Source organism: Pieris rapae, chromosome 8 (genome assembly GCF_905147795.1).
Source record: "Pieris rapae chromosome 8, ilPieRapa1.1, whole genome shotgun sequence".
NCBI classification, from domain to species: Eukaryota; Metazoa; Arthropoda; class Insecta; order Lepidoptera; family Pieridae; genus Pieris; species Pieris rapae.
In genome coordinates, this window is record NC_059516.1 from 10,749,769 (window position 1) to 10,761,242 (window position 11,474).

General features: G+C 39.4%; 1 protein-coding gene across 1 annotated transcript; it reads left to right on the forward strand.

Annotated features, from left to right (window-relative positions):
• The first annotated feature begins 28 nt into the window (after positions 1–28).
• Positions 29–6,055, forward strand: LOC110992033. The gene is made up of 7 exons (XM_022257683.2): positions 29–186; positions 389–3,505; positions 3,716–3,819; positions 3,902–4,065; positions 4,145–4,424; positions 4,502–4,639; positions 4,718–6,055. Exons 2-7 carry the CDS (start codon positions 569–571, stop codon positions 5,478–5,480), a joined length of 4,386 nt encoding a protein of 1,461 aa, XP_022113375.2. The 5' UTR covers positions 29–186; positions 389–568; the 3' UTR covers positions 5,481–6,055.
• The last annotated feature ends 5,419 nt before the right edge of the window (positions 6,056–11,474 follow it).

Below are 11,474 nucleotides of genomic sequence, written 5' to 3' on the forward strand. Positions count from 1 at the left end.
CCTATCCAATAGTATCTCTGACCTTAGTCTTTCAATTTTGGTATTGCTTTTGATTGAGAATTGAAATATCGCAATATGTCGGACTATTTGGAAATATTTTTAGAGTACGTGTAGATGTAAAAACACGGAGACTATGTATTGTTAAATTATGTGTTATGGAATATACTTGATAAATATAATTTCTTGGTAAGCATTACTATCTCATATCGCTTACGTAAAATACAGTTATTGCTTAATTTCTGGTTTTCATTTTTTTATGTTTCAATGGCCTTTATCTCACATTTTTGTGTTCTTTTGTCCTTTGAATGTGAGTGTAACAAGTTTTCAGGTCGCTTTTATACGATTCAGAGTATCAATTGTAAAATATAGCATTATTTTTTGTTAACAGATCAATACAATTGAAGCGAAGATATGTGTTGTGGGCCATTCGCCTTGCATATTTACTGTAAAAATATACGTGACTGGCACCTTGCGGTTTGGTGCTCGCACGCAAGCGATCGTTGGACGAAATAGCATTTCACGTATCGCCAGGGCTATCCTGAGCGTGATATATACACAAATATTTACTATGTTAGAGGACAAGATGGATGAGAAAGTTCAGTGTCCAGTTTGTACTCTTTATCTTCACAATGGGATGTCGTTAGAGACTCATTTGGATACGCATCCTAAAGATCAAGTTATTAAAGCTTTATGTTGTTTATCTTCCAAAGGCAATGCAAGTGGCAGTAGAACTCCCACACCATCAATTTCCGAACGTTCTTATAGAAGTAGGACCCCGGTGACAGATGATAGTGTTAGATGGTCTTCATCACGCCGCAGTGCTGAAAGCACTTATTGGAGAAGGACACCTAGCAGAAATAAATCATTGTCATCATGTAACTCTAGAAATGCCACTCCAGAAGCCAGACTGAATGTTACCAACTTTGACAGCAATGCTGTCAACAATTGTTCTGAATTTTCAAATTGTTCAGTGAAGTCTTCTAAAACATCCCAGTCATATCTGCCGAGTGTGCCAACAATACAATCAAACTATAGTCAGCAATATCCATTCTACAGTGAGCCTACAGAAGACCCGGAAATAAAGTATTCTCGCAGCTCTGATTACAATGTGGCTGAAAATACAAATCAGCTGTTTGTTTATAATGTTCCAGTACTAACATCAAATGTAAAAGTTTCAACTTCTCCTACATTACCAACACCTTCAACATCTAAAAAACAGAGTAATTATGTAAAAATTCTTCCAAAACAAAACATGGTTTTAAAAAATGCTGCTAGGTTAGGATACATTGCTCCAGGGCTCAAGCCATATCCTGTTATGATGTCCACATCTCCAACTTATATGCAAAAAAATGTTCAAACTAATATGATGGTTGCGGGAAGTGTACCTGTGTCTGGAATAATTGATACTAAAACAGCTGTGGCTCCATTAGCAAGTCAGTTCACTCAACTTAATTCAGGCAACTTAACAACTGGGACAACTGTGGTAACTCAAAATTCACAAATTATTTATCGGGAGATGGTGCATAGTATAGATGGAAAACCTTATATTTCAAATATACCACATGTTCTTAATACACATGAAAATATGGGGCAGAGTGGCTCATTGTATCAAAATCTTATGGTGGTTGACCCATTCGGTAACACTTCATGTATGTATAGTTCGCCTCAATCTATTTTACCCAAGACTTGTAACTCTCCAATATTCAGCAATAATTTATCACATATACCAACATCAATTGACAAGTCAATACCAAATATTGTAAATGATGTTAGTAAAACATTGATAATGGAGGTTAGCCCAATTCAGCATCAAATGTCATCTAAAACTGAGGTGATGGCGATGCAACAAGTGGAGGAGACCATGGGTGGTAACTGTGCTCAAGGACAGACAGAAAGTGATACTGTACATAGATCATTAGAACTAGAGTCTGAGTCTAAAAGTTCAACATCTGTTTCCACAAAGGGACTAAAAATTCTGAGCAATATTAAAGTGGAAGTTCCTGTACAGCACAGCAAGAACATGATTAATACTATTATGGACCTTACCGGTCCAGGAGACTCTGGGTACATTCAATGTCCTCAATCACCTGAGAATATTCTACCAGATTTAAAGGAGAAACCTCAGAGTAGATCAGATATTGACAATCACTGTCACCCATCTAATGAGAGTAATGAAAAATATACACCTCATAACTTTTCAGTTATAAAAAATGTTGGCAATCCACAGTCCTGTAAGGATTTTCCTAAGTTAAATAGTGCACAGGAGGACAATGAATCATGCGATAGCAATCCAGTTCCTGACCTTATATGCAACGAAAAGCCTTCAATATCACCCTGCAGTGACTTATCAGAAAACTCCATGGACCAGTGTTCACCACTCTCAAAGCATGACCATGCTCCAGAAACCAAAAAAGAAATAATTTCTGGCAATGATCAGAAATTAAAAACTGAGATGGTAACAATTAAGGCACATGTGGAAAGAGATGATTCAAATACTTCTAAATCTACAGCAACATTTCCAGTTGTCCAAGCCTTGACAAACATTGTTGTTGAAAATGATGATTTTCATTCTAAACAAAAGAGCCATCCCCTTAGACTAAACAATATATTTGTCAAAAAACATAAAAAGCTAACTATAAAAAATTTTAAGCCATCAAAATTTGATTCAGACCCACGACCTTCGTCATCCACAAGTAAATCTGAACAATACTTCAATCTGAATATTGAGAAGGTAGAAAATCACGAGGATGGAATTCAGCCTGAAACTTCTGTTCAAAAAATTGAAGTCTTAGAAAATGAGAAAGAATTCGATGCCGACACAGAAGAGCAATCAATGGATATTGAGCCGACTGCGCCTTCAATGATAAGTCACTCCAATGGCTATTCAACCTCCATTGACTTGGTAATCAAGGAGGAAGTGAATTCCAACAATGAGTTCAGCAACGAAGCCGATAAGTCCGGACGTGACGTGGCCAACCTCGAGTCTTTGCGTCCGATCAATGTGATCACTTATGGCAATATGGGTGCCGCAGATTTTGACGACGATTCCAACCATAGAGAGCTGCTGGACTTAGAGACGGCTTCTAAAAACAAGCAATTTGTCAACATGATGAACGATAACTATTTCGGTGATAATATTTACGCTGATTATTTCACACCTGATCGCGTCGAGAGTTTCGATTCAGAGAAAGGATCGAATGTGGGTAAGGATAGGGAAGTGTATAATATTTGGGGAGAACCATCGCAAAAGGAGAACGAGTTTGTCTTACCAAATTTTATTCACGAAAGCTACAAAATTGCCGAGAGCAATATGGATTATGATATTGGAGAAAATCAAAATATAAATCACATGGGACACGGAGAACGGGATAGTAAGGCTGATGTTTTACAAGAGACTAGGGAAGAGGACCCGCCGCTGAATATTTGTGCAGACGAGCGGATGCCCCCCCGAGGGGAACTCAGCGGACAAGAGAGTAATGGCGATATGGAGTCATCATGGAGCGGGGTACGATTCATCTTACATATTACGATTACAATTTGACAAATGTCTGTGTGGCTGAACACTTTTCGCTATATCACTATCAGTGTTCATTGAACAGCTTAATTGAGAGACATTTTAAAATAAAATTTTGTCTTTTTAAATTAGATTGTGCCTACAGAGGCAGAATCGAACGTTGCATAAATTGTGTCTATAGTTGTGTCATAATCTCTGCAGATGTACCCGGAGGTGACGGCCGCGGAGCCTTACGACCTGATGGCTCGCGAGAGTTGGGTCTCCGACGGTTCGGACGTCGACGACAACCACAAGACGGAAAATTTGTACGTGAACAGTAAATTGTAGTTTATCTATCGACCTTTAGGTATCTTCAGCGAACTAATCTTAACCACGTTCGTGTCGCAGAGAGGAACCGTTGACGAAAGGGCGCCTCCACACGTGCGCCCAGTGCGGCCTCAAGTTCCCGACGCTGAAGGAATTGCGATCCCATTGCAACGCCTCCTACTCCCACAGCCGCATCGCCCGCTGCATCAAGAGAGAGGAAAAACCGGACGTGCCTTCGTTAGCTGGTAAGTTTTCGCTGAGTGACGATCGAGCCGCAGCCGTTCTGTCGGTCTTTTTAAAAACGTGTTTTTCGGTGAATTTCAGAAACCCTCATATTCGAAACCAAAGACGCGGTGGCAACCTCCATCCTGCCCGAATTCGATCCGCTGGCCGAGACCAAGCCGGAGCTGATCCTGATAAAGCAGAAGAAGAAGCGGAACAACTTCGTGTGCTTCACGTGCAACGTGGACCAGGGCGGCCCCGAGGCCTTCAACGAGCACCTCAAGGTTCACCCGCTGGAGTGCTACACGTGCGGCAAGTTCTTCTACCGGCGAGCCAACCTGGTGCTGCACACGAAGACGCACCTCGGCATCAAAAATTACAAGTGAGTAAGAACCGCCGCCTTCGGCCGCGCCGGGCGAAGCCGCGTCCGCGCCGAGTCTAACGCGTGTCGTGTCGCAGGTGCGAGGTGTGCGGCAAGCGCTTCGTGACGCGGCAGAAGCTGGGCGAGCACCGCAACACGCACACCGGGCAGGCGCCCGTCAAGTGCACGCTGTGCGACCAGACCTTCCGCCGCTACTCCAACATGGTGCAGCACAGGTATTTCCTCGCGGCGGTCGATCGGCTCGCTCCGAGACGGCGGCCGTCTGCGTCTCCTAAACGTTTCTCTCGCCGCAGGGACCGACACCACCTGAAGAAGAAGGCCAAGGTGCGCGACTTCGTGTGCCGCTGCGGCGCCGTGTTCCACTCGCGGGCCAAGCTGCTGTGGCATCAGGAGACGCACGAGGAGCGGCCCAAGGCCTGCCCGTACTGCGGAGACAAGTTCGTGCACGCGGCGTCGCTCACGCGCCACGTGCGGCGCTCGCACAACCACCTGTACGTGGCGAGGCGCTCGGGCCGCGACGAGAACGTGCCGTGCCCCGTGTGCAAGCAGGTCTACCTGCGCTCCAACCTGCGCGCCCACCTGCACACGCACAGCGGCAAGCGGCCCTTCGTGTGCGTCATGTGCGACAAGGCCTTCACCACCAAGTGGAACCTGAAGCTCCACCGCTGGACGCACGCCAGCCGCTCGGCCAAGCCCTACAAGTGCACCCTGTGCAAGGGCGCCTTCTTCCGCCAGAGCGAGTACGCGGCGCACGTGAACGCGCATCGCTCGGTGCGGCCGTACACGTGCAAGCACTGCGGCCGCCAGTTCATCCGCAAGTACAACTGCCAGCGGCACGTGCGCGAGCACGAGACGGCCAAGCGCTACGCCTGCGAGGTGCCCGACTGCGGCAAGACCTTCCACCGCAGCTACTACCTCACGGAGCACATGCGCGTGCACAGCGGCGCCCGCCCCTTCGCCTGCAACGTCTGCGGCAAGACCTCCACCAACAAGTCCAACCACAACAAGCACGTCAAGATCCACCACGCGCGAGAGCCCATCGCCACCGAGGCCTAGCTGGACCGACTCCTCCCTCTCTGCGAAACTGTGATTTGTTACTGGACGTTCTACTTAGATCGATTGTAATTTATTTCAATTAGATTATATAGTTTACTTTAACTTAGACTAATTTCACCGCAACGTTCCCCCACTCTCTCGCCGGTCGTATCGAATTCGGCGGAATCACCGCGATCGGAAAGTCGAATCGGAAAGTCGCATCGGACGCGTGTCGAGCCCCTCTGAGAACCCTCGACGCGAACTTTTCCGACGAATCACACCAGCTGTGTTCATGAGCGTGTCGTATTATATTTTATGCACACAATACGTGTTAAACAATGATCTCGTATTCGAAACAAGGATGTTTCACGTTTTGATTTTAGCGAATCGGACGCGTCGATACTCGGCGCGGAGGGCGTCGAGCGACTCGCGCTCCCCTAATAGAAAAAAATGGTTATTTATTATAAGTTAATTTGTACATAGTTAGGTAACGTTAGGCTATATTTTTTAACGTGGGTCGTACACCAAATTGCAGTTCGGCGGGGTCACTGGACTGTTAGTGTCAGCAATAAATTATTTCAATAAGACATTTTAAATGTGTTGTTTTATTTTTACACTTTCTATCGAATTTCTAACCTTTTCGCTCCACAGTATAGAAGACACAAGATATATTGTGTGAAGAGGCCACGAATTCTCTCTACTTGTACATTACGAGCGCAAGGTAGGTTGGATGTCATAATATTAGTCAGTTTGACTTACGGTGTCGTTTTATTTGTTTAAAATCAGGCCACACACTATGAATTCTTTGCTTAATTTCGTGTACGACGATATTCGGTTCTGTGGCTGAATTGTTTAATTTTAACGCGGACCCAGTCGCAGAATTTGACAACCAGAGTGTTTAAACTTCTCAAATAATATTATCATAGGCACAAAAATTTTATAAAGGAAAATTATTTAATATCGTGATGATGTCATATTACGATATTATGTTTTAGTATATTATGTGTTAGGCACAGGTGGCTGGTCACATACTTGCCTATTACTTTGACAAATGATCATAAAACAGATACAGAAATCTTAGTCCCAGAGCTAAAAAAAGGTTGTAGCGCAAATAAATCAGTGTATTTTTAAAAATATATATAAACTAGCCGACCCGGCAAACGTTGTTTTGCCATGTATATTATTTGTAAGAAACATTTTTTTAGGTCAATAAAAATAATTATCTACTATAAGTGTTCAAAAGAATGATTTATGTAGGGTAATAAATTAATATTTATTAATGTAGAGAATATATTTTAAATTACAATTCTTGCTAGTTATCTAAATATCAAAAATAAAGAATCAAAGAAATCAAATTAAAATAGGGGGTTGATTGTAAAGGGTTAAAAATTCAGGGTTATATGTATTTACAAATGCTGTATCATAAAAAAATAAAAAAAAAATATCTAAAATTGAAATAAATAATTTCGGGATGGATTACCCTTAACATTTAGGGGGATGAAAAATAGATGTTGTCCAATTTTCAAACCTACCCAATATGCACACAAAATTTCATGAGAATCATGTCTCAGCACATAAACATAAACTTTCAATACTTTCTCTGTCTGACATTTTTATTTCACTTCTCAACCGCTTATGAACTGACGTTTTATCATAAAATTAATTAGGTTATATAAAAACAAATGAAATTAATTAAATAAAAAAAAAACAATTGACTTTAACCTTTTCTATTTAAACAGTAAAAAAATAATCATTTGGAGTCTGTAGAAGTTACAGTTGGAAACATAAATTTAACATTCTCACACCCACCCCCGCAAACCCTGTTGGAAATAGAATTTCGTAAAATCCTATTTGAGATGATTTCTGCATGACAAATAAAAGATTACTACCAAATTTAAAGTCTGTAGAGGTTACAGTTTGGAAATAGAAATTTCACATTTTAACATCCACTACCGCAATCTTTTTCGGCGGTGGGTTGTTGTAAAATCCGCTCTTAAATCATTTCTGCATCACATATAGACGACTGTGGCTAAATTTGGAGTCTGTAGGAGCTACGGCTTAAAAAATAAAAATCTTCATTGTTAAACCACCCCGCAACCCCCTGTGGGGTGAGCTACCGTAAAATTCGTTCATAGACTATTTCTACATCTCTTACAGAAGATTCCTACCAAATTTGGAAATTTTTAGGAGCTATAGTTTAAAAACGGGAAATGTTCATTGTTAACGCCCCCGCAATCCCCTTTGGGGGATGAATTTCTTAAAATCCGTTTTTAGTTGACCTCTACATAACGAAAGTAATATTCCTACCAAGTTTCACATTTCTAAGTCCTATAGTTCCCGAGATTTAGTGATGAGTAACTATAGAAATTGGAATACTTCGATTATCATCGAAATTTTTAACGTTTTAGCAGACTTTTTTAAAATTTTCTTACATATAAACATTCTCCTGACAATTCTGAAGACAATAAAAAAAAATTAACCCAATCGGTCCAGCCGTTCTCAAGTGATACTCGATCATAGATACGGCATTTTATTTTTATCAAAAAATGAGAGTGGGTGGGTGTGCAGGGGTGCGTGGGAGTTGGTGGGTGGATGCGTGGAAGTTTGTAAGTAGATTCTTAGCTGATAGTCCAGTCATTTAAGCTTAAATTGGGTAAGAATCTCGGAATTCGAGATACCCAGCTGTAAGTCTGTAAATAGTTGTATATTGACACCCTAAAAGTTGTCTCAAAACCTACATATGGTAGGGTGTAAGCAACTATTAAATTTCAAGGTCAAAGGTCACAAAAATCGGTTTTTTCCAAAAAAAACGATTACGACCCTACCTATGTAGGTTTTGAGACAACTTTTAGGGTGTCAATATACAACTATTTACAGACTTACAGCTGGGTATCTCGAATTCCAAGGTGAACTTACTATAATGACTGGACTATGAATGTAAAAGAACATTATCCGTTTAGTAAACTCCGTTGAAATCCATAAATACAAAAGAATCAAGAGAAAACGCTTGCAATTAGCGGGATAAATGTTCATAAAAGTAAAATAGCAATAAAAAAATGAAGGAACGTTAGAATTCGAAAAATAAATAGCCATAAAACATTAGGAAAAATTTCGCATCGAATGGTGGTAGCTTCATGTCGATACGATCAGTGGTTTAGGCGTGATTGAGCCTCAAACGAAGACCATTTTCATTATATATATATATATATATATATATATATATAGATTATTTTTCAAAATTACGCGGGAATCAGCTGTATATGTTAAGTTGTGTTATCACTGCGTAATGATCTCTCTACGCTCCCATTATCATCGTAAAAGGTTACTGACCTTTGAGAAAACTTAATTCGCCATCTAAGTTTACTGAAAAAAATATATTTTAAGCTCCAGCACACAAAAAAGCCAATGTAGAAATTGGTCTATTATTTTTGAAAATTAACCTAAACTTAAATTTATTTCAATTATTAATCAAATAAAATGATTAATTAAATACAAATTTAAATCATCTACGAAAAGATGTTATGAGTTAGAAACAAGTTAGTTTTAAGGTCAGTAACGCATTTCGAGCCCCCTGGCATTGAGTGTGCGGCAATAATTCTAAGCATCAGATGAGACTCCTGTACGTTTGCCTTGTTCCATAAAAATTAGAATAAAGTTAGATTATGAATTTATCTATTCGATTCTATCAAACAAATCGCATCGATTTTTTTATAATGTAGGTCAATAATTTTTTCACAACTATTTTATAATATACAACAACATTAAGACATTTTCTTCGTTCGTCTTTGAACGTTGTAGGCTGAACCATAGATTATGTTTATTTAGTAGTATTTATTTATTTAGTATTAATAAAAATTATGGACAAAAATCACATTATAGAAAAAAAATAATTCTAACAGTCAATGTTCTATTAATGTTATTTTGAATGATAGATATACACTGTAATATTATGTACGCAAAGGTAAGTCAGATTAGATTTTTTAATCCCAACAATGTGTGATGAAAAGTAGGTAAGTATATAACATTATACGTCAAAACGTTGTTTATTGCACGGGTCAATGTGACACACCCTTCCACGTGCCGGCACTCGCCCAGTCGCATATTAAGCTTATCGATTCCCTTTCCGATCGGTTACCATACACAATAGGGCTTGAATTAAAATCACTGCAACAGTGACCCACTTCAAGCAATTTCGGAAATGCGGAAGTAGCCAGCAACAGAATAAAGTCACGTTTTTCGTCAAGTTTATCCTAAAAAATAAGATAATACACAATTGATAACTGTTATAAAATATTATTATAAATACAACAAAAACATGTAACAATTAAATATTTTCAAAAGAATAATTTTACCACAAGTCCGAATGGCTAGCCTAATAAGTATGATAAGTTGATAAGTAGGTAGGTCTGTCGGTAATGTTAAAGGGCATAAAAACTATTGTTGATCATGTAGATAGGTTTATAGGATCCTATGGATTGTGTACGTATCTTCGTAAGTTCGTAAGCTTTTGTACCTTACGTTATTGATGATTGTGTTATTTTAAGAGCAGGCAATACTTAAAATGATGCTTACGCATCCCTGCAAACATTACAATGTTCCCGGCTCCCCCAGCTTATAAAACAGGGCGAATTGGCCGATGTGAATGGACCTTGCTGAGCCAAGGTCCATTCCACATCATTGGTGCCGTAGAGGACCGTGGTTTACGGCTGATCGCGTGGCTGGATGCAGCCAAGGCTACGCTGTTACCGTGTCCTGCCTCGGGCGATTGCTGATGGCACCGTGGGATTTGAGTGGGTATGCGTAACGCATTTCCCCACGAATAAAAATATGCCTTGTTACATATCAGCCAAGTTTCAAGCTACGAAAGATATGTCGTAGACAAAACTCTTTGATTTAACTGTTTATATTTAGTGACGTCAGACATAACTACATATGTTTTAACTTCTATCAGAGCGACTAGAACCTGTTTATTGACTTAGCTTATTTTTTAATGACTTAGCAATCTATTATGTATTAAAAAGATTGTTCTTTCATCTTTATACATTTATCTGTAAAGAAATTATTTTTTAAAACTTTCAAAAAAAAGTTAAAACTGGAGGCGGCCATGACGCATGTAATTACACACGGAGATGAGCAATAAATTATATTTTGTTGTTATTGACATTTGGCCAGAATGGATCGCGCGACTTTATATTATCAATTATCAGTAGTCGGCTTATCAAAATGATTAGTGGCAAAAGCGTGACTTCAAGCAATGTTTCATTTTAATCTAAATAGCATTAAATGCTTATTTCAGCTTAATTTGATTAACCTTAGCAGTAAGACAAGCTCAGAGAAATAATTGTGCGTCATATACGGTCTCGTTACTTAGATTGGAGCCAACCACCAACGAAGCCGATTTCGTAAGATTTGAGAGTAAGTGCGTCACATCGCACCATTTTAATTAAATTGACTAAAGTTTCGTTAAATTATCATTAATTTTTATCATCGCGTGTGACAAATGAATGATTTCAATTAATTTCAGTTTCAAATGTTATAAAATCCGCTGGTGGACTCGTGCGCAGATAAGGCACAACAGACGTTTATATTTTTTTGTTCTCCCGTTCCAATCGCAATGTGTTATTTTTAGATCTACTTTGATAATATAAACTAAAATAATTATAAGTTAGTATAATGATACCAAACTGATACCAGTTTCTTAGTATGCATTCTTTTGATGAAAAGGTATTGTCATCGTTTTAGTAGTTTTTTAGCTAAGTATATCTACCAAACAAATATTTATAAAACAAACGAACAAGTAGGTACATGAACAGATGTAGATTTTGAAAAACTGCCTAACTGAACTTACCTGTTTTTAACTTCTAGGTTTAACATCGTTATGTAAGGTTATCAACGCTAACGAGTAAAGGATATATGCAACGCTTAGCTAAGTTACAAAAAACACTAAAACAAATTAAAGGGGATTTATGGACATGACCATGAAATTATTCAAAAAATATCTCAGATTAGCCATCA